Raw genomic sequence first — 22,804 nt, 5'->3', positions numbered from 1 at the left:
ACGGACAGACAGCTTGTTAGAAAAGCAGGAGCTTTCTGTGCTGTGGAGGGGGTGAAGAATTTTCTAGCGATTGCCAGAAAAAGAAATTAGTATTTTTCTGCTGTTATAGTGGTATGCATACGCTGCAGTAGAAGCAGTAGGGGTTGGAAGTACTCCCACCCTGAGGTGTGGGGAGCCAGATAAGAAGAATAGAAATTACATCAAAGTGCTGTATTTTCTCTCGTGCAAGAGAGACTGGGAGGTAGGTAGACGTACCCATCCTGGCTTTTGAAAAAGAAGCCAGTTAATACTGAGCTCCATCCCATGACAGCTTGATGGCTATCGATACTCCAGTTAAATAGGCTACAGCGGGCTCAGAATGTGCTTCTACTCCCTTGGCATCAGCCTGACGTGACTTGCCGTCTATGTGGGGGCTGCAAAGGGAATTATTTGCTGCGCTGAGTGTTATTACTCGTACCTGGGACTCGGCATCAGGCCATCTGAGCACATGAATTAATGCTTGGTAGGGTGAGGAAGCTACCGCTGCTTACAGGTGGAGGAAAGCCAGAAGCTCGCAGTCGGACGTGGAGGTAGGCATCAGTCTCCACTCTCAGTCTGGTGCCTGACCACTGGGCCGTGCCCCCTTTCTCCCCTACCAACAAGCACAATGGCGAGCTAGAAAGCATCTTGGTACCTCACCGACTGGCATGTACAACTGCATTTTTGTGTGTGGAGCAGTTTGTTTGTTGGATTTGTTTTGGGGCTTTTTTTAACATTGCACATACAAACAACTTTTTTTTCGCCTGTTACTGAAGTTTAAATTGCAAGTGTTATAACTCAGCACATTTTGATATTCTCCTGTTATAATTTTAAAAAATAGTCAATATAAATGTAACTTAGGAAACATTAGGGCTTATCTTTAAGGCTGGTTTGTTTTTTTTTTTTCTCATTAAAATGGCATGGTGGAATATACATTTCTCCAGATCTTCACAGTGAAACTTGAACATAAGAAATCCTTTCTGCATGAAGCAACGAGGAAATATATATGAAAGTAACTGAAAACTTCTGAAGTCCTTAAATGTTTGGAATGACATGCATGATTTAAGTGTTTTTAGATATTGGGACCAGATGTCCTGTGCTCCAGTCGGCTCCCTTTGCACAAATGTGATATCACAAGGGATACTTACGCTGACTCAGGCGTTTGGCTGAGTGGGAGGCAAATCCCAGGGGGACAGAAAGCTGGGATTGTTTTTCTAGTTGTAGCTCATGCCGGACAAACGGACGGGGAGGAGGAGTGGCAGGAGCAATCCCTGGCAGCCAGGATGCCCTCACATGGCCTTTGCAGCCGGTGGTGGGAGAGCAGCCTGACGTTTTCTCCATCCAGAGCGAGGAGCCAGCTGCAAAACCACCACCGTTGCCACCCAGCATGGATGGGAGTACTGAAGGGAGCCAAAAGAGGAGATGACTTGCTGCATGACAGCCACGGGAAGGGCACATGGGCCAAGGGGTATAGAGCATCATGACTGACAAGCAGGTGTCGGATATGCTTTCTAATAACTGGTGTCCCAAAAGGTCATATACCCCCATGCATAGGTGTGCCCACCCCAGGGTGTGCAGTCTGTTCACCATCGCATGTAAATACAAGCGTGGAGGATTGCCCAGAAGCTGTGGCTGCCCCATCCCTGGGGGTGTTCAAGGCCAGGCTGGATGGGGCTTGGAGCAACCTGGTCTGGTGGGAGGTGTTCCTGCCCATGGCAGGGGGGTTGGGACTAGATGATCTTTAAGGTCTCTTCCAACACGAACCATTACATGATTCCTGCTTGGTTAAGGAGCTGAAGGAGCAGCTCGTAGGCTCTGGAGTTAAACTGTGCTTGACGAGAGTACTGTTAGCCTCTAGAGCAGGATAGGATTTCAGAATTTTTTCACCATGGCACTATCACAGTGGAAAAATAATTGCCATTTTGCCTATGCCTGTATTTCACTTGGTGTTTTATAGTAGATATATGACCAGTAGTCACTGCGGCTGCAGTTCTTTAACATTTATAGGGAAAAAACCCTTATCCTTTACTTTGAAGTATCACTGTTGTTTCTGCCATCTGGTGCTCTCTGTAAGATGGCGACCTGATTAGCTTTTAATGGCAATTGAAAACTGGACAGGAAAATTAAGATTTTAATCTGATACATTTCATAGGATGAAATGAGATATAGTTGTGTAATTAAGCTTGTTTTATTCTTCCCTGTCTGATAAAGGGAAGGACAGTGTTCTTCCTTGTGCAAATCATGCCACGACGAGCATCCTCCAGTGAAGATGTCCCATCAGTGAAAGATTCCTTCCACACACAAAAATGGATGAGGAGCTCCTGAGTTACAGACTTACTCATGCGTGTGACATCTGCCTTTAATCACCATGAAAGCCTGAATCCTGTTTAAAGCATGGTGAGCCTTGTACAAAGGCTAGAAATGTCAGTAGTCTATTGTGATAACATTTACTGTACTGATTAACAGCCGTGGTGCTCTGCAGCGGACTGATAATCTGCCTTCGCATGTCTTTGTGTTGCCGTTCTGTCTCCTTCCTGTGGTTCCAGCCGGGACTGTGGGCAGAGCAGTGGGATCTTCTCCTCTGCAAACCTCCCATGTCCATATATTTTTGCTTTGTGGTTTATGTCACATATTATGTCTTCATCTATCTGCATACCGAGGTATAAAATATTTTAAAGACAACGCGAAACATTTCCAAGTTAGCTACTGTTTAAATTCACATCTGTAAAAGGCAGTAATGTGATCCAGCATCTAGTCTCATATGACCATCTCATGCAAGTTGATGTTTTAAATGGCTTTCAAGTTTCTTGACTTGTAGGAGTTTCAATTTCGAGTGTTTTGGAATATTCCAACAGTTTTTGGCAGGTATGTTTGTCGTAGTGGTAGATTTTTACTAAGCTTTTTGGCCTTTCTATTAAGAAAAAGAGCAAAAGAGAAGGGATAGGGAGAGAGAATGCTGCTTTGCTCAGATCTGCATCGATTTCCAGTGAAATTGTCACCAAAAAGTTGGGTCTCGGGGATACTGTGAAATGAGGTATGTTTTGGTCAAAATAGTACCCTTAGTCAGCATATTTTGTGTAACAGTATAATTTCTAAGCACCGCTAAAACTTTCAGGTATATGTTTGGCCCTAACTTGGAATGATGATTTCTATGATGCTTTGGCACAAACTGGCATTGGTGCTTGTGGCAACGTATGATAGATGTCCTGATTGTCTGTTAATATCAAACTTCTACAGGCAGAAGTTGACTGGAATTGTTTAAAACGTTTGATGGTGAGGTAACACACTTCAACACAAAAAGCCAACAGCAACAAGAATACAAATTTCTTCCAAATGAACCCAAACAGTTGTATGGGCTCCAAATTCCTTTTGTTTTTCACTCCTTAGGACTCCTTTTCCCATTTTACCCTTGTCCCAGGCCATCTCATTTTCCCATTTCTGGTACCAGTGTCCACCACGGACTGACCCATCACCAGAAGTACGGAGGTTTCCCTGCAGCCCTAAGGAGTTTCTGGAACATCTGCTATTTGTCTGGCGTAGGAGTGAAGGATGATGCATAGAACAAAGGGCTGAGAGAGAAGAGGTGCCTCAAAAGGCACGAATGTGGAGGAAAAAGGCACAAGATGGGGTTGTTTTGACTGTCAGTCTCCTTTTATAACGCACTGCTGTGTGCCAGCCCTCACAGCATGTCCAGTGTTTCAATACTTATTACCTTTATCCTTTCTGCTATTTCTGAAGTATTTTTCCCTCGCAGTTCACAATTCTTTTCCCTGCAATTAAGCACTGTGCCAAAGACTTTATGCATCACCAGATGCATTTTATGCATAGTGTTTTATTGCGTGAGACCACTGAGCTTGTGCTTTCTGCTTGTTTTCTGTCCTTTCACCCTCCAAATTCTTATTGAAATATGCACGCAACTGAGAACATCTCCGCTAACTTGAGAACTGGAAAACTCATGGTTTCAGCTTTCCTTGTTTCTCCTGTGCCTTTCTTGACTAGATTCAAGAGCTGTCTTGTACTCTGAGATTGTCTTCTGCCTGAAGAGACATACATAGGCTGTTATTCTTCCTTTGATAAGCCAACTGTCTCACTCTGAAGAAATCAACTCTTTTGTTTTGTAACTCTCTCCAACATTATGTCTAGTTTTCCACAGCTTCTTAAAAATGTGGACACTGGAACTGGGCGTGATGTGTTGGAATTAATCCTGAGAGTGCCACATACTGTAAGAAACCTGCTCCCCTACTTCTTTCCCCTGGACATTGTATTTTGTAGTTTGTATTGGTCCTTTTGCCATGGCTTTGAGGTAAATAAGCCCATTCTGGATTGGACCAAAAAATGTAGCTGAGCTAGTTTGCTTTGTCTAAGCATACTCAAAAGCAGCTGCCTACAGAAGATTAAGAGAAAAGGACAAGATTATATGATGCTCTCCCAGCTCCAACCATTTTGAGTTCTGGAACAGATGTGGTTTCTGTGTATTTACTAATATTTGATGGAATTTTTTCCCCTGCAAGTTTTCCCATCATTTTTGTGAGCCCAAGTAAGAATTTAGCAGCACAGCAACCTTTGGCAAGGAGTTCCACATCTGAGCAAATTGCATGAAGAGCTACCTCCTTTTAATTTGCTTTTTAAACCGGCTCTTACCAGCCTTGTTTGTTGCCCCTTAGTTGTTGTGTTGGGGCAGAGAGTGAGCAATCGATCCCCACCTGCCTCCTCTAGTCCACTCAGGATTTTTTAGACTTTTTATCCCCTTTGGGTCATCTGTTTTTCCATCCTAAAGGGTTATAGCTAGTGATCTGAGCAGGGATTTGTGTCCTTTTCTTTGTCCAGAACATCTCTCAAATCTTTTTCAGTAACCATCTCCCAGGATAGAATTCCCTCCCTCTGCAGATATGGTCTGCACTATTGAAGGACTGATTTACTTTTATATTTTTCTTGATTTATACTCCTTTTGTTTGTTTTCTGTCCCTGTGGATTCTTAATCCTTGCTTTGTAGTGACTGAACGCTTTCTCATTGTTCTCCTCAAAGCCGATGTGAATGGTAACCTCCTAGGTTATTATGTTATTCCTGTGCCCTTTTCTCAGTTTTGAACCCCTGCCATCCTCTGGTAGTTTTCCCAATATCCCAAGGCTGTAAAAACAAACAAACAACCTCAAAAAAACAACACACAGAAAATCCTGACATGCCTAGCACCAAGATCTTTCTGTGATGCGTGTTTTATCTTGACTGTGCCTGTACTCCTTTTTCGTTCTTCTGACACCATTTTTGCCGCGCTGATTCATGTTTTTACCGAGCACGTCTGTAGAAGCCATCACGGCTAAAAGCTTTTGACTGAGTAGGTTGGAAGTACTCCCTTTTTAACTTGCTGGTGAGTCTCTTATGTCAAACATGCGGTGATTTAAGTAAAATTGTCCTTATCCTTGCAGAGCTTTGTCTAATAAAATCCAGACTTATTAAATATCCTTTTTTTCAGTATGCTGTTGCTGCTGAGCCCCTACGAACCCATTAAAATATCTTAACGCAGCTGTACACTTAGATGGTTTCCAAAGAGAGAGGGAAAAGCGGGGCTGTATGATGTAATGATACAGACAGCATCACTCACTGGGATGAGGTGATTTCTGTGTGGAAGATAGACATCAGTGGGTTTATTAGAAGCTTTTGTGATGGCGTTTAGATTTTCTCAAAATGTATGTGTAAGTCACAGTTCTGACATAGTAACTGAATCTGCCTCTTGTAACACAAGAAACAAAAATAAGAAGTTGCAAGGTGACTGAAAATGGGAAATTGTTGTCAAACAACTGTGGTGCTCAGCAAAGACAGGAGAACGGTGGTAAGAGGAAATCTTAATTATGTTGTTCAAAATGTAGTTTCTTTTTATGTCCTAAGGAAGTTAATACTGGAATACACGACTTTGGCTATGGGTTATAGGTGGAATCCGATTGCTTAGGTCATGATCATGGACTAGGGAGTTCCTGGCTGACAGAACTATCCTGGGCTTTGCATTTGTTTTGGTTTTAGAAATGATAGGGCTTGAACAGCTTGTTTTAAATATTTTTGTTGTTATCACATATTAGCTGCTAAGTGTCGGTGGTATGTTTTTGGAATTATGCAAGACATGTTAAAAAAATTTCTCTCTGACCAGAAGAGCTTACGAATGTTGTGCTTTCTAAAAGCTTTGTGTTGTAAATTAATTTTTCTTGCCTTTGACTCGTCAACTATGTTTTGCAGTAAGTGCTGACATCCTGCACAGATATTCAGCAGGTATAAATTGGCAAAGGACTGTTGATGTCTGCAGTGTTGACTGATAGACACCAATTAAGAATCTGGCCACATGACAGTGTATTGAAGAAGTCATCCAAAGAGCAGGTGATTATTTATGTAATCGTCTTTTATATCTCTTGGCAACCTTAAACTCTAGTTCATGTAGGCTTCAAGCCAGTGCTGTTGCCTAAGGAAGCGGTCCAATCCTTGGCCTTCATGGCTAGCGTAAGTGTTTCTGTGGCCAAGCAGTAAACCCGAGCAGAGAACCAGTCTGGTTGAAACGATTTATTTTAATGGACAATCACAGAAACACTTCAGCAGGCGCAGAAGCGAGAGCCTGCTGTGGTGGGCAGAAGGCAAGGATGAAGGCCAATTGGGAGAGCACGCATGTAGGTTGAATGTGAATCTGTGTCTTTGACAGCACGAGCCAGGTTAAAAATAGCTTTTAAAAAGCTTACTCATTTTCTTTTATTTGCTTTTTATTTGTTTACGGTAGAATTTTAAGACTGTCTACAAGGGCTGCCTGGAAATTGTCTCTGCCGTTTTGAGAATGTGGTTCCTGGGGCGATGCTCGGAGTGGGTGATAAATGCAGAAAAGGGGACAGGCGATAGAATTGGCTCCATAGGGATATTTCATTAAAGACAGAGGAGTCATTAAGAGTAATGACAGGGGAGACAGGTCCTAGATGCTTTTACTGTTTCCTGTGTCTCTCACTAGCAGTTTGGTTCTCCAGTATTTTCTGTATACATGTATTCTTGGGGGATTTCTGTATCGTCTGTCCAGTGAATAGACAGACACTGTCATTAAAGAGAGGAAGATGCAAGCCTGCAAGTCTCTTGGTACTGACAGGAGCAAGTCATAAACCTGTTTTGGTCTCCAACAAAAGGCAATGTGATCTTTCTCCTTACCTTTAATGGCTTTTTTTTTTTTTTTTTTTTCACTGAAAGTGGCCATTTACTGCCAGCGTCTCACACCTCCACTCTCAAGCTGCTATGAATTCGCTGAATGCTTCGTCTGCTTTCCCCTAAGGCTAAATTTGTTCCTTCCCCCTGCAAGGCGAAGCTTTGTCAACCCTCCCCAGCTGGAAACATCAGTTTGAGACTAAAACTTTTCTGGCATCCAAACTCACTTCCTGCAAAAGGAAGTGTACAGATGGTGGACTCTAGTTATCAAAATGATTTCATCCTCTTCTTAACTAGCCTGCCTGAATAACTGGATGCTATATTTTAACACTGAGAGATTGAGGGGTTTCCTAATGGTGAGACTGCAGTACTTCGAAGACCATCGTTTTTTGTGTTGTACTTTGGGTTGGTTGTTCTTCAGTCATACCCTACAAATATGTAAAGAGAAGACAAAGAGAAGGTATATTTTTATCAAAACCTGCCCAAGTCAAAAATTATAACAATTTCTAGAGCTTCGTATGGAAAAACATAATTTGTGTGATAAGATCATACTTATTGTGTCAAATCACCAATCAACGATAGGCCATTTAATGAAAACTAAATACATTAAATGCTTGTTTTGCTGGGAGTAGAGAGTACAGACATCTTCTCACCCATATGGAAGTTACGTGCAATCAACCCCAAATCTCAGGTGGCCAAACAGTGTAAAACAGCGAGTAACAGAACTGCAGCATTTGATTTATGGGCAGCTGAGCACTGCAGGCAGCGAAGACTCCTCCTTAGCTTGGCGGCGCCTCTCGTTTTCGCTAAGATGACTACTGCTGCAGAGATCTGTTCCCATCGAAGGATCTGAGCTGGTTTTGCATACCCATGAGGTCCTCCCTTGGTGCCGTTGTCACCTTCAGCAGCTAGAATATTTTGCCTTCATCTAGATAGTGGGGAAGCTAATACTCCGCATGGCAAAGTCATGAAACACAAAATGTCAAATCCAGGTAAAACATGACAAATCAAAGAGAGTAACATTGGAAAGCTGCTTATTCCGCAGCTCATGAACCCTCTTTTCCCACCTAACTTATCAGTAGAAGGAGCTTCTATTAAATAGGGCAGTCCAGGACCATGGGGCAGCAAATCACCCAAGGGCTGGTGAGTTTCCAGTGATCCTTCTGCTGGTTTTACCTGCAGGTGGGTTTTGGGGTTGTTTTTTAGTTTTGCTTTTCCCCAGTGAAATTCCTCACTGTTTTAAGGCTGCGTGGTTCCCATTCCAAAAAGTTCTGTTAACTCATGCGACCTCTGAAGGAATTAAACATGGTTTGCTTCCTAAACGGAAAGCCACTAGAGTATTTACATAGTGAAGTAGTCTCTTAAGATTTATCTCCTCCTTCCTCCTGGATTTTAAAAGAAAATAAATTCCACTTGCTTGAAGTTGATTTTTGCTTTAATATTTTTAATGATGTGTTGAGGACAGTGGGCTGGAAGCACAGGGATTAGAGTGCTCGGTTCTCTTCTCAATTTTGTCAGGGACACGTGTTAATTCAAGTAAACTCTGACCCTCCTCTTCTCTTCCTCCCCAGCATACTCTGTTTTCTATTGTGTAAAAGATGTCTAATGATACATATGGCTTTAGATTCTTACAGGTTTATTTAATACTGAAAATAATGCCTTTCGCAGAAATGCAAAACATTTTTTCTTGGGTTTATTACGCTTCCTCCTAATTCCTGTAGATCCTTTAAATCACATTTTAAATGTCACTTTAGAAGCACAATATCATGTTTAGTGTTTAAAAACTAAAAAAAATTATTTTTGTACTTTCTTCACTGTCCTCCCATCTGCCAAAACTTGGGCCTTTTGCAAATATCAGCAAATTGACGTCAGTTCATTTACCCTTAGGGATAGTAAATTATTACACAGCTTAAGTTATAAAAATAAATAACTAAGGAGGGTGGAGAAAAGAGATGGAAAACAACAAAAATCTATCACAGACTCTCCCTGGATTCGGAAGAATATATGATTATAGCATTAAAATGTCCAAACAATGCAACCGAGCAGAAGGCGTTAGAGCTTGGGCCTTAACTGGCTCTGCATTAAGCAGCGTTAATGTTTTTATACAGCCTTTGGAAAGCTCAGAATTGACCTGTCTTTATTATTTTTATTGGCTCCCTTGATGATAGACAAATGGGGCTAACCTGAGGCCAACATAACCAGCAGGAAATTTGGGTCATGGGTAGTTACATTTTTAAAACTTGTGTTTTAGGGTTGTTCAATCAGGGTAATTGATTGATTGTTAGGCGGTGCAGGGAGCCCCTAAATCATCGGAGGTGGCCAGATAATGACAATCTGCCAGTGGATTTTGTTAGAGGCAAATTTCCCAGCTCCCTGCGGAGCCGTGCTCTGCAGTGAGGCTGCGAGTCCCTTTTTTTTTTCATGCACTCTCCAATCCAACTGGCCTGTTTGGACAAAATAGCCTCTGAAACTTGGCAGTTCCATTTGAAGTCCTCTGTAGTGCCATTTCCCAAGAGATAAGGGAAAAACATTCCAGAGAAGTTCATACCCCAGAAAGACCCTACATGCGTTCTGAAGTTAACGGTTTATTATAGCTCTTTAATTTTTTTTTCTCTTTCATTTTTACTTTGAAGATAAGAGGTGGCAATTGTTGCTTTAAGTTGTTGAGTTTTAGCCCGCCCTACAGTAAATCATCCTGAAAGTTTAAACCAATTTTTTTTTTAATCATGTACGTTTGAAAGTTTGCCAGAGATGCTGTACACGTGTACTTTCAGGAGCTGCTATCCTCAGGCAGGAGCTGTTGACCCCACTGTTTTATACGACCGTGTGCATCCTCAGTGGTCCATGCATTTGGATAATTTGTGCATGCAAAATAGAGGTTTTTCAAGAACTCATCTTTGGTGTTGTAGGAGGATGCTATGAGATATTTAGAGATGGGGTGAAGTAGACAGTTTGTCTGTTGGGATGGGAAGGGGGAATAAATGATGCGTTAGTAGATGGTAGATCATGTTCAACAATACATGGCATAGGGCTTGACTCTCCTGAAATGTGAATTCAGGTTAATATAGATTGATGTTTGTCATGTGGTCCAGAATAACTCCACATGTAGGTTAATCTTCAGTTCTTAGATTTTTTAGGACTGATTAGGCTTTTGTTCGTTGCAGGTGGCTTCCTCCTGGTAGCTGCATACCTCTGAATTCCTCGAAGTTTTGTGTTTTTCCATTTTAGGAACCGGTTGGTCTGGTATTTATTGTACTGGCATACAGATGAGAATTTGTTTGTGTCACTTTTCAAGGAAGAGAGCAGGTAATACTGAGCTGAGGCAGGGCTGAGTTGAAATTTGGGAACCAAACAGCCTTGTCCTGAGGGTGGCCCAGCTGCCAGCGTATGCCAGACCGGTGCCAAACACCATGGACTTGCTTCCCAGATGGAGCAGCGCCTGGACTCGCTGTGCATGGGATTTAACGCTCCCTGCCCATAACACACACATTGTGCCAACCCCTAAAATTTTTGGCTCCCACATGCTTTTGACCACTGTAGCTTTGTAATTTACTGCTTCAAGTCCACAGTGTGCGCTTACTGTTAGGTTTAGCATGTGGGTAGTCAGAAAATTCTTCTCCAAGGTATGTATTCGAATAGGAGCATAACATCTGACCACATTAAAGTCTCTTGAAAGATGGGTCCATGGCAAAACAAGTATGTCAGGAGCAGGGTGGGGCCCAAAGTCCACAGAACTCTTGTTTCCTATAGCACAGGCTGGAAAAAAGTTTCTTGAGAGCGAGTAGTTCGTGCTTGCTTTGTGATTGCGATCTGTAATGTGTCAGTGTAGGTATAAAAATTACTGTTCATGAGATGCTTGTTAGTGTTTATGAGGTTGTCAAAGAACAACTGAAACAAAAGAGAACCAAAACCAGGACCCCCTGAAGTGATGTACGGAGGATGCCAGGAGATGAAACTTTCGGTTTCCATGTTGCTAAAGTTAAGAGTCTGAAACCCCTGCCCAGGTTTCAGAAAAAACTACTCAATTGTCGTAAGACCTCAGAACTAAATTAATGCAGTTAAAAGCAGTGATAAACCTAATTGCTTGATTTTGGTATTGTAGAAACCTGTGTCTCTTTCTGGTTTGTTTGTTTTGTATTTTATTTACTTATGTCAATCTATTAAAGGGTACGTTATTTATATTTTTATTATTAAGTTACTGTACTATATTATTAAGTTACTGTAGTAACAACCAACAATTAATGTTTGCAGACTTGACTCTTTGGACTATAAGAGATTTGATGTTGCGCTGTACACTATGAATTGACCCACAGGTGTTCACAGGGAGCTAAGGGGCAGGGTACTGGTGTCACAGGAGACCTCTTGGATGCATCTGAGCGGTCACTGCCACCAAGAGAGGAAGGCTGCTCTTCTCTCCTCCCACACCTTCATCCCCACGCAGAGGCAGCCTTCTCCTCCTGCTTGCCTTCTGCTGGCCCCGCTTCTCACCCTGTCCCACTGCTGAGCTGCAAACTAACCCACAGCAGAAAACTAGTCTGTGGAGATTTCATGTGGAGGTGTGCGTGTGCAGAGGGGGTGTCAGTTTGCCACTGTGATCAGTCACTCCACTGTCCTGAGTGGCAGAGACCCACACGGTGGATCCAAACCTCAGCCCTGGTTTGACGTGACGTGGACGTCAGCATGGCACTTCAGGGGATGCATGTCTCAAGTCTCCTTTTTACAACCACAGGAAGGCTGCATGGACACCTCTCCCACAGAGATGAGAAGAAGCAAGTGTGGTTTCAAATACTGAGGACCTAGGACATCCCAGCAGACCCTCAGTTTCCCCCCTCCTTTTCTCTGCCAGCCTTCCTCTCCTCATAGACACGTTATGAGCATCTTTCAGCCGCACGGTCATGCAGTTCTCCCCGCTTCCACACAGCCTGTGCCTTATTAACCTCGCAGCATGGATGTGCTGTGGGAATGAGCCCGAGCTGCTTATCACAGAAGGCTTTTTTGGTGTGGAAGACCACTGTTAGATGGCTTGAGAAGCTGTCGAGCGTGCTGCGAAGGAGGCAGAGGGAGAAGAGGGTCAGGGCACACACCAGGCAGGTGATCCCTGCCCTGTCCTTGCTCCTGTTGTACAGCTCCTCTAGGAAACCACGCTGGTCACTTAAACCACACACTTCACAGGTGGTTCCTTCTGTTTCTGATTTTTTGTGTTTCTGACCAGAAAGCACAGGGTCCGGTCTGCAGAGGTGCTGAGAGCTCACAATAGCAACTGAAGTCAATGGGAGCTGGGCTTTGAACTCCCTGCTCAAGTACAAAATCAGGCCCAAGGAGGAGGACGAGAATTTAGAGCAAGTGTTTGACCTTGTGTTTTGTACCATTTTTACCTATACTGCAAAGATTGCTGCTCCCGTCCTCACATCTTACTGGGACAAGGAGAAGATCTAATCATCAGGCTTTTCAAGTGCTTAGAGGCTGCTATCATGAGTGCCTAGGAAAAAACTTGTAAGAAACTAATAAATTTTCTGTCTGAGCAGCAAGTAAGTCACAGGATGACGGGCTGACAAGTGAGAATGCAAATATTGAACAATGTTTCATTAAACGAGTGCTGCTATTATGAGAAATAATAACTTCTGGATGCAGGCAGGAGTATGACTGATGTCTGGTAAGCACTACGGGGACAATCTGACGGGATCTTCCTTCTGTTTTTCAGACTATTGGCGAGTCAGAAATGCCCAGTGTTTTGAACCAGTTATTGCCAATGATCAAGTCTTACAACAAGAGGACGAAAGATGATTATACCTGCGAGGATTTCCTTATCTTGCTGGTCTATATGTATTCTGTGGTCGGAGAAATCAAAAGTGGAAAAGAGCTGGACGCAGCTGAAGAAGAGGTGAAAAAGGCCCTAGTCAAGGCCATTTGTGATGAGCCAGAGCCATCTCCTGTGTTGCGGAAAATAACAGGTAAGATTCTGCTTGTGTGGTGAGAAATTGGATGGCTGTGAATGCAGGAACTGGGAGAAACATATAAAAGCGGCTTGACTGGTCTGTGGTGCTGAGGGTACGTGAGTAAGCACAAGGATTTCCTGTAGATTTGTTCCATCTCCCATGTTCGCATATGCCAAGTGCTGACAGGCTGTTCTTGAATAGTGCTGAGTCTGATGAAAGCTCTACAAGTTGTTCTTTTTGTTAAAGGTTGGCGAAGTTTGTGTGTTTTCATAAGGTAAGCTTTTCCACAATTTCTTTCATTGATCAGTGTAAAGTTGACCCTGGGAAGTCAAAATTAATCCTGGAAACATGTTCAGTGAACCACAGTTGTTTCGTGAATGCGCGGAGCTGGCCTGTCTGGCATAAAAGAAGAAATGTGTCTAAAACCAACATTGAGCTTTTTGCTGAAACGACATGAACATTAGCCTTTAAAAATAGCATGCTAAGCCTTTTTTTAGATGAGCACTCGTAGAGCAGAAAGCCCTAACCTCTTGTTGCTGGTGTCATGTTTAAAAAAAAAAAAAAAGTTAAAAAACTTTCATTAAAATGAGTGAACTATGGCTCCAGGGTGGCGTATCTGAATGGCAGAAGGGATCTTGCTTCCTGGTGTCACTTTTCTCAATATTTACTAATAGAGAGCAGGTCGTCGACCAGGTCACCTTTGAGGTAGGGAGCATATGAACATAAACCAAAATGTTGTGAGGAGCTGACAATTGAAAACTTTTGACAAGAATGGGCCTAAGTGGCGAGTCTCGAGGGCAGTGGAGTAATTCTGCTGTTGGTTATTCTGGCATTATTCCCTGTGGATGCATCTGCTTCAAAACACGATTGTGGTCTGCCTGGTCTGCTGTTGCTTTGAGTGTAAAATAGTTTAATGGTTAAAAGACTCTTACTGTAAAAATGGGCATGTTCAGTCATATTTGCACTGTGCTGTTATTTTAATGCCATGAGACCCACAGTGTTCCAAGGCTTCTTGTGGGCTTTTGCTCTCCTGTTTTTCAATATGTGCTGCACGTCCTGTCCTGTCCTCTATATGGTGCTTCCCTCACAACTTCAGTGTTGTCTTCTACTGGATACGGTGCGGTCATTTGTAAACCTCCATTTTCATATTTTGCCTTTTCTCCTATGATCAATGGTGTTTTGGATCACAGTTTTATGAATTTCCCTTTGTTGTGCCTAACGTAAGTATAGGAAGACCTGAAGTCTCTAAAACTTCAGTCGAGTACCAAAGAGAAGCTGCATTCCTGTGTACATAGATGCTTCCCTTGTTGCTCTCTGTGCTCTCAGGTTATGTAGTTGCAAGCACAGACGGACATCAAAACAGACATCAAGACAGACATTGTGCTTGTCTTATGTTCCATAACCTGTCGATAATTCCACAGTTTTTACAAATATATGCGTATGCTTGATTTCCAGAGTGCATGTTTCCTGAGTAAAAGTGAATATCTGAGTGTTTGCTCTCAACTTATGGGCAGATGAACAGGTGAATGAATGTTTCAGTACAAAGATTCTTCGGTTTATGAAATAAAATTACTTCTGTCTTTTTACACAGTGGGTGTCTGAAATATGACATTAATCTCTTTAGGCGTAAGTATTCGCTCTGTGGGGCAATTGCCTATGAAAAAGAGAAAGCCTTGACACTGTGCAAGCACTGTTCAGCAACAGCCAAAGCATTTGTGTGTTATCAACGCGAGTTTAGCCACAAATCCAAAACACAGAACCCTCCAAGCTGCCGTGAAGAAGGTTAACTCCATCCCAGCCAGACCCAGTACAGGTAGTTTTAGACCAAGCATGTCATTATTACATTATGAAGTTAAATGCATAACACAAAGCCAGAGTCCTTGCATCCTTCTATTTCTGTATCTGTGTGTTTAGCACAGCGTTGTTTGTGCTTTCTGCACAAGTGTGTGAGAGTATTTCCCCTTGCTTGCATACTTTTTTGATGCGTCAGCATTCTTTGTTTTTATATCTTATTTAGAACAACAGTTCTTTTGACTTATTCATATAAGAGGGGAAAAAAAAATTTACTGTCATGACCAAAAATAAGGATCGTTTTGGGAGGAGAGTATAAAACGGAATTTCTAGGAATGCCCCTTAGGTAGCTTTCAAGCCTTTATTCATCCAACACATTGCTTTCTAAGCATTAGTGGAATTTGCCGAATTTGGAATTTGCGGTATTTGCAGTACAGTTGATTTGGGAAGACTGAGAAAACATAGAATCATAGAATCATTTAGGTTGGAAAAGACCCTTGGGATCATCAAGTCCAACCATCAACCCCACTCTACAAAGTTCTCCCTTACACCATATCCCTTAACACCGCATCTAAACGACTCTTAAACACATCCAGGGATGGTGACTCCACCACCTCCCTGGGCAGCCTATTCCAGTGTCTGACCACTCTTTCTGTGAAGAATTTTTTCCTAATGTCCAGTCTAAACCTACCCTGCTGCAGCTTGAACCCATTCCCTCTTGTTCTATCGCTAATTACCCGTGAGAAGAGACCAGCACCAACCTCTCTACAGTGTCCCTTCAAGTAGTTGTAGAGAGTGATGAGGTCTCCCCTCAGCCTCCTCTTCCTCAAACTAAACAGTCCCAGCTCCTTCAATCACTCCTCATAAGATTTATTCTCCAGGCCCTTCACCAGCTTCGTTGCCCTCCTCTGCACTCACTCCAGCACCTCGATATCTCTCTGGTATTGAGGTGCCCAAAACTGGGCACAATACTCAAGGGGTGGCCTCACCAGTGCTGAGTACAGGGGGACAATCACCTCCCTCCTTCTGCTGGTCACACTATTTCTAATACAAGCCAGGATGGCATTGGCTTTCTTGGCCACCTGGGCACACTGCTGGCTCATGTTCAGCCGCTTGTCAATTAGAACCCCCAGGTCCTTTTCTGCCAGGCAAGCATGAGCAGCTTTAGACCTACTCTTCCTTGACCTGTATTTTGCCAGGCCCGTGTTCTACATCCTGCTTCCCTCTGAATCTTGGGGACCTAATGTCCTGGTTTGAGGTACACCTTGCTTGCTGCTTGAAAGGCAAAGCAAGTGAAAATGGTATGAGCACCCACAAGCTTCCCGTCAAAGGCACAGCAGGACTTTCATTGTAGCAGGGCTGAAAGTCATGGAATAGATGGCAGCGCCAGTTTCCCCTTTTGGTACGATAGCGGATCTAATGCTGAGACATCTTCTGCTCCCAGCAGAACATGCTGTGAACTACAGACCCACTGTTCCTTTTAGCAGGTGCTGGTTGGCCGGTTTTTACGAGGTCAGCCCAGGTCTGCAAGTTAACAACAGCCACGGGTCTGGACAGGTCATGGTCCAGACCTACAGCGTTCTGCCCTCATTTTACTCCAAGTCAGAAACAAGAGCAAACCTTTTCTGCTCTTAAATGTCCCCAAAAGTTAATTAGACTAAAATCAATGTCAGTAATTCTTGGAATCTCTCATTCATGATCAGAGCAAAGCAATGCAGTCTTTTATTTTGAGTTTTCCATCAAGGTAAATGGTAGGAGGGATGTTAAATTGGACATGCCCGGAGAGGAAAGGAGGCTGGTTACTGGGTAGATTCAAGACGTTCCCTGCTGACTCACTCCTCGCCTCCAGGTTACCATGTGGGACCCAAGTTCCTGAATATTCAATATCCATTCTGCAGTTAATCTGCTCTTACTAAGGAGCTTAACCTGCAGAGCTGCAGGTTTAACTTTCAAACCCTGCTGGTGATGCGTGATTGCACAGTTTTGGTTGTAGCAACAGATAGCAAGTCATAGTTGCCTTTAAAAAGGCACACGGAATACTCTGCAGGCTGCAAAGCCAAGCACTTCAGAATTGAGAAATGCCACTAACTCAGTTTCCCATGCAACCGTCATTTGACTCCTGTAGCACTGTCTTCAGTTTCACGAGGTGTATTTTCTACGAGCCATGGCTGCATTCAGTGTATGGACTGAACACCACAGAGAACCAAGAAAATACAGCTTCAGTCATTCTTACACATGATGAATATGTACTAATAAAGTAAGTGAGACTTTCTACATGATATTCGGCAAGTAACTTCCGCTGGGTCTCAGTTTGCAGTTCATGAAGTGGACTGGCACTCTCAGCTTTGTGTGACTCATTTTTGGAACTGGAAGAAGAAAAGCATTAAATTAAATTTTAACTTAAATAAACGGTATTAGTGATTACATTTCTTTGAACTGGGAGGACTTTGTGCTCTGATTCCCGATACAGCTGGTGCCTGATGTTTTGGTTTTAGTTTGGACCCAACACTGTACTAAGGCTGTTTGGTTGATTTAAGCTGAAGTGAAGAGCTATATCTCAGCTGTGGCTCTGAACTGCTGCCCAAGTGCTTTGCTTTCCTCTTCTCTGCAAAGCATGGAAGGTGTGCAGGCTTGACAGTTACATTTTTGTTGGTTTTATTTGTTGTTCCCATGGAGTCGCTTGAGAAATAAAATGCAAAACCCTTGTAAAACTTTAGAAAACTTGACTTCTGAGGTCAAGTCATCAGTCGAAGTAATAGCCTGGTTTATACGAGGTATCTTTTATTCCTATTAAGCTTGTTAAATGTAAACTTCCTCATGCTTGCCTGAGTCTGTGCCTGTAGGAAATCTCCAGCGATGTGACTCCCTTGCAGAACTAGTGCAAACCTCCCCCAGAAGATGCAGCTCGTTGGTGCACAGGGGGTGTTTATGCTGTGTCTGGTTTTTGGTGTTACCTAGCGAAACGGGATTAGTATTTGCAGTAGTGGAAAAGAAGGCGATTCTCAGAGACGTGAGTCTATCCATCCAGTTGGCCACACTGGATTTCCCCGATGTAGCCGAGATGATTACAACCCTCTGCAGAATACGTTAAGACGCAGCACTTGCGTAAGCTTATATTGTGAAAGAAGCATAAGCGCTCACAATTTCCTGGCTGTTGAGTGTTAGGCTTCTCAGCCTTATTGTTGCCCGAACATATGTTTTCCAAAATATTTGTACAATAACACTCTATGTTTATGTAACACCTTGTTTCGTTGAAGCACTAAAAATATTCTGGAACCGTTAATTAAAACGAAAAAGCAAGACGATAATCACCCAATGAGATTTAAGAAATATGATACAATTTTTTTGTATGCATACTAATATAGAAGTATATTACTGGTGTTGTGTTTGATGGAACTGTTAAATAATACGTGTTGTGGTAGACTATCTTAATGCCTTGGGTAATAAAACTGAATGTAACAGTTCCAAGATTTCTCCTGGGTGTAATTTACCGCAGACATATGTTCTTCATCACAGTTTCCAGCAGAATGTTACAAATTGGAGGGGAAACAGAATAGACCAAAACATAATGGAAAATGATGCTTTTCAACAGAATCCTGGGTTTGGGGGTATTTGCAGGGGGGACGTCTTTTTGGCAGCTGTTTAAAAAAAATATCTGTATATCAGTATATATTTTTATATACTGTAAAATATCGTATTTATTTTATCATCTTATCTGTTCATCTAGTTTTGTTAGAAGTCCATGTAGAGCTGTGTACAGCTACAGAGGTATGCAAAAGTAATGCAGAGCCACAAAGCAATTAAAAAATGTATTTTTTCAGCTGCGCTGTTCTCTCTTTTTCATCTGCAAATCTCTGTGGGAGCTTTGTAGAACAGATCTGCCTTTCGTGGTGTGCTCCGGAGGCCGGCCGGGCTGCGGGGCACCCAGCTACGCTGCCCACCTGCAGTAACTCCCAGCTGGTGGGGCTGTAGCCATCAGTTGCACCCTCTCGAGCATAGGAACCCTCTTGTGCCCGGAACTGCCGTTTATCAGCCTCTAAAAATGGAAATTTTTAATCATAAAGTGTATTTCTGGACTTTTTCCTTGCATTTTCTAAATTCTGTGTGTCGAAGTGTAGGCGTTGACATATTGAGTTAGACACATGGTGTCTTGGCTGCTTCTGGTTGTCCTCAGCACACGATTCTTGGGGGAGATGTTGCATATTAATGAGGTTACACATTAATGAAGGTATCATTACCTTATTGACAACGTGGCCTAAATATCGTGAGTCCTAAAGTCAATCCGGGTTTTGTGATAAGCCTTCGCATTCCTAGACAGGGACGGCCAGTTCCCTCAGAGGACAGACACACTCATTTTTATTTGGCTGTGGTCTTGGCTTTGCTGCTGGTTTGGAGCAACGATTTCCCAAACCTGGTTGTATTATGGGTAGGTAGGTACGAAATTCGGTCCTTGGCTGCAATTATAACGTAGTCCCGTTGGATGTGATTGAAGGTACCACCCGCCTTGTGTAGGAGAGGGCTTCCCCACCTTCCCAGCGGAGGTGTAGCTCAGGTATCTGCCAGTGGGTTCTTTTTCCCTACCCCACATTCATGCCGTTCAGGAAAATATTGTGAAACTGCCATTGTTTCAAACCATAAAATCCAGGAGTAAATTCTGAGTGATTTTAAATTTCCCATGCTTTTATCAAGAGCGTTTTCTATAACGTTAATGAAGTTTCCACTAGTTCAGTGAAAGGCTAGCCCTGTCCCTCCCGTGTATAATAGCTTATTTCCAAGTAATCCATGAGTTTCACAACAGAACTGATGGGGGGGGGGGGAAGGAAACTTGAAGAAAACATTTGTGCTTTTTTATTTTATTTTGCTGTTTATTGAGAGTTTAATCCTTATTACAAAGATACTTTTTTCACATGTTCTTAAAATTAAAACACATTATTAAGGGTAACATGTAGACAAATTAGAGAAGGCTTAATCTGGAATTTCTATGCAGTGTAGGTATTCATGCTCAGAACTATAACTGTATTTATGCAAAATAAAATAGAGCTGCAACCACATTATTATCTTGCTGTCATTTAGGGAAATAATAGAAAAATCAAAATCAAATATTGTCCCTTCTGAGTTTTCAAAGATGACATAATTCAAGAAATTCAGAGTTTTATTCTTTATTTGGAACATTTAGAGAAGTCCTAACCAGCTGTACTGTCTTCAGGGCTTTCTCAAGAGCTTCCCTTTTCCCCGTTCATGCTCCGGGAGCTCTGCATTTGCGTTCCCTGCACCGAACCCGAGAGCGATGTGTTCGCAAGCGCTGGGTCCTGCAGGTCTGGGGTACGGGACTCGGGTTTAAGCATTGCTCCTTGATTCCAGGCGCGCGTGGGAGTCTGACTGCCAGTAAGTTGAGTCGATAGGGATCAGCTCCCCACCAGAGCAAAGGTTTATAAACTAAACTGTTTATGTTAAAAGTTCATAGAGTGGGTTAGGGAGGGTGGGGGAGTACCTCAACACATCAAATAGCTAAACATTTTGAATGTCCAGACAGGCTGCTCTCTGAAATACCGATTAGCTGCTTCTAGTCCCTGACGCTAAAGGGTCATTTTCGTGCCTAACATTAGCAGGACAGTTTTGCACTCCGGTTTGATTTGGGAAGAAGACCTCTTCCCACCAGGTTAGGCTGTTGTATGTGCGTGATTAGAGGCTGTGCCGTTTGGGGAATCTGCTCTGTCCTGTAGCCTGCGAGTCATGACTGCTGCTCCATAATGAAGGCAAACGCCAGAAATGCCACTGCATCTGGTCTGTGTAGAAATAAATCTGCTGTGTTTTAGAGAGGAGCTGTAAATGCTGGTGTGGTGTGGCTGGGCAAACTGTGGGGCTGTTGCCGTCGTCGTGGATGTGTTACAGGGAAGAAAAACTTTCTCATAGGATGGCTCCACTCAAATGATAAAAAAGAAAGTCATCTCAGATTATAGCAAATTTTCTTTCTCTTTCTCCCATGCTCCCTGTGCCTCCCCCAGGAGCGAGGAGATGGTCCCTGTCCCGCAGACCCTCCTGGGCTGGCGTGCAGATAAAGCGCAGTTGAAATGAGTTTTCCCTTTTGTCTTGGATGACAAAATGTAGTCTCTGTTGGTAGAGCTAAATAGCTTCATCCTGCCACAGAGCAGACATTATTACTGCGGCCAGATGAAACCCAGACCGTTTTCTCCCCAGTTCTGAAATGGGAGTTTGATGCTCATGACATGGGGTTTTATTCCTGTTGCCCCAGCTGATTTTATAGGCACCTAAAATACCCCTCTCTCTGACTGGCAGAGGGTGTGTGTGTAAAGTGACCTCCTGGTATCTGTCTTAATTTCTTGATCTGTTTTGGACACGATCCAGTGGAAAGTATTTGTGGTCCAGCAGTCCTAGAGGATGGTGGATCCGATGTTCACCCTTCCAGGAGCACTGAGAAGACAAGAGCAAAGCTGCTGCCCGGCAGGCGAGAGGGGCTGCCTGGGGAGCTCCTGCAGTTTAATCCGCCCTGAGATGCTGCCGCGACGCTTCAGTCCTTTGCTTCATGGTAACAGAGCTGTTGGGAAAAAAGATCACTTCACACGTCCCAAGATATTAACCTGACTTACATAAGAGTCACAAAAGGATTGTGACTTCCCTGCAAAACTGGGGAGAGATGGGGTATGCACCGAAGCAATGTCCTGCTCTGCTTTAGCCACTGACCCTGCAGGCACTGAGTGCATGTCCTAATTTTTGTCAGCTCTGCTTAGGTCCCTTGAGTTCTCCAAGACCTCGGTACCTCTCCACAGTGACCTTTCTGAAGACTTCTTCCCATTTTAGTTCAAAATCCACAGTTGGCAAATGGGAGATGAGCGAGCCACATCAGCGGTCGCTGACTTCAGGCTTTTGTATCACTCCCTGGGTGGATTCCTCGGCTATTTCTCGGCTGGGAAACGTGGAGGGTTTTCTAGTGAACTGTTTGGGAGACATATTGTTTGTACTAGTGTCGTGGATTAATTTATATCTAAATTTGCATATGTATGGTTTTTGCATGTCTTAAAAAACTAGGCAAATCTTACAAATCAGTATAAAGCTGTGGTACTAGAGGTGAGAAAATCAGGCCACTTGGTACATACGCAGGGGTGTTTTGTTTGGATTTCATGATGTACATTAAAACGTATGGCTGAAGACAGTCTCAGTAGAAGCCCAGTGGAGTTGTTGTTTTTTCTTAAAGTTTTTTTTAAACTTTCATATGTTGTCTGTTTATTTTGTCTTCAGCACCTGGTCTCAGTTGGCTCCAAACTGGATAGTAATTTTCATTGAAGTGTTTATAACATGAAGTCTTTTTTTTTTTTTTTTTTTTTCTTTCTCCTTTTTTAACATGAGACATATGCCTGCAGCTCTGCAGGCCGCTGTCCCGCTGCCAACTTAGCAGGACAGCCAACTGCAACAGGAAACCGACATGGTGCAATTTTCATTAATGATTTGTATTCTCTTTCAGCATGCAAATTCAACAGCATTTAGTGGATGCTCCTGACATCAAATATCTCTTCGCTTTAAGCAGAAAATGAAAACAGAAGCTGCTTTAGAATCAGGCAACTTTTTAGAAGGTAGTTGTATGTGTATGTGGCAAGGCTAAATCCTTTTCTTTCTTCTTTCCATTCGAGTCACTTCCTTGCAAAACCTTAAGGTTTTGGCATATTGTAAAATTATGAGTAAATTCTTGCTGTTTTGCAGAGCACACCCTGCCTGGCAAACTAAAAATAGTGAAGTATTAAATAACTGTCAAATTAAGAAAAGAGAAGAAAAAAAAAAAAAGAAAGAGAAAAGGACTTGTTAGTAGTCACCACCCATATGACAGAAATCCACTGAGATTTTGGGGTTTTGTTTTTCTTTTGCACACAGGCACAAATGTTAA

At 42.8% G+C, this 22,804-nt stretch overlaps 1 protein-coding gene across 1 annotated transcript in view; it reads left to right on the top strand.

Moving 5' to 3' along the window:
• Nucleotides 1-22,804, top strand: part of SCFD2 (sec1 family domain containing 2) — a 208,178-nt gene that overhangs the window by 76,611 nt on the left and 108,763 nt on the right. Inside the window, exon 5 of the mRNA XM_063336355.1 lies at nt 12,882-13,131. Within this exon, the coding sequence (XP_063192425.1) occupies nt 12,882-13,131 (250 nt within the window). The remainder of the gene's footprint in view (nt 1-12,881; nt 13,132-22,804) is intronic.

This window comes from Chroicocephalus ridibundus, chromosome 5 (assembly GCF_963924245.1).
Source record: "Chroicocephalus ridibundus chromosome 5, bChrRid1.1, whole genome shotgun sequence".
NCBI classification, from domain to species: Eukaryota; Metazoa; Chordata; class Aves; order Charadriiformes; family Laridae; genus Chroicocephalus; species Chroicocephalus ridibundus.
This window is presented reverse-complemented; position numbering and strand designations above follow the sequence as displayed.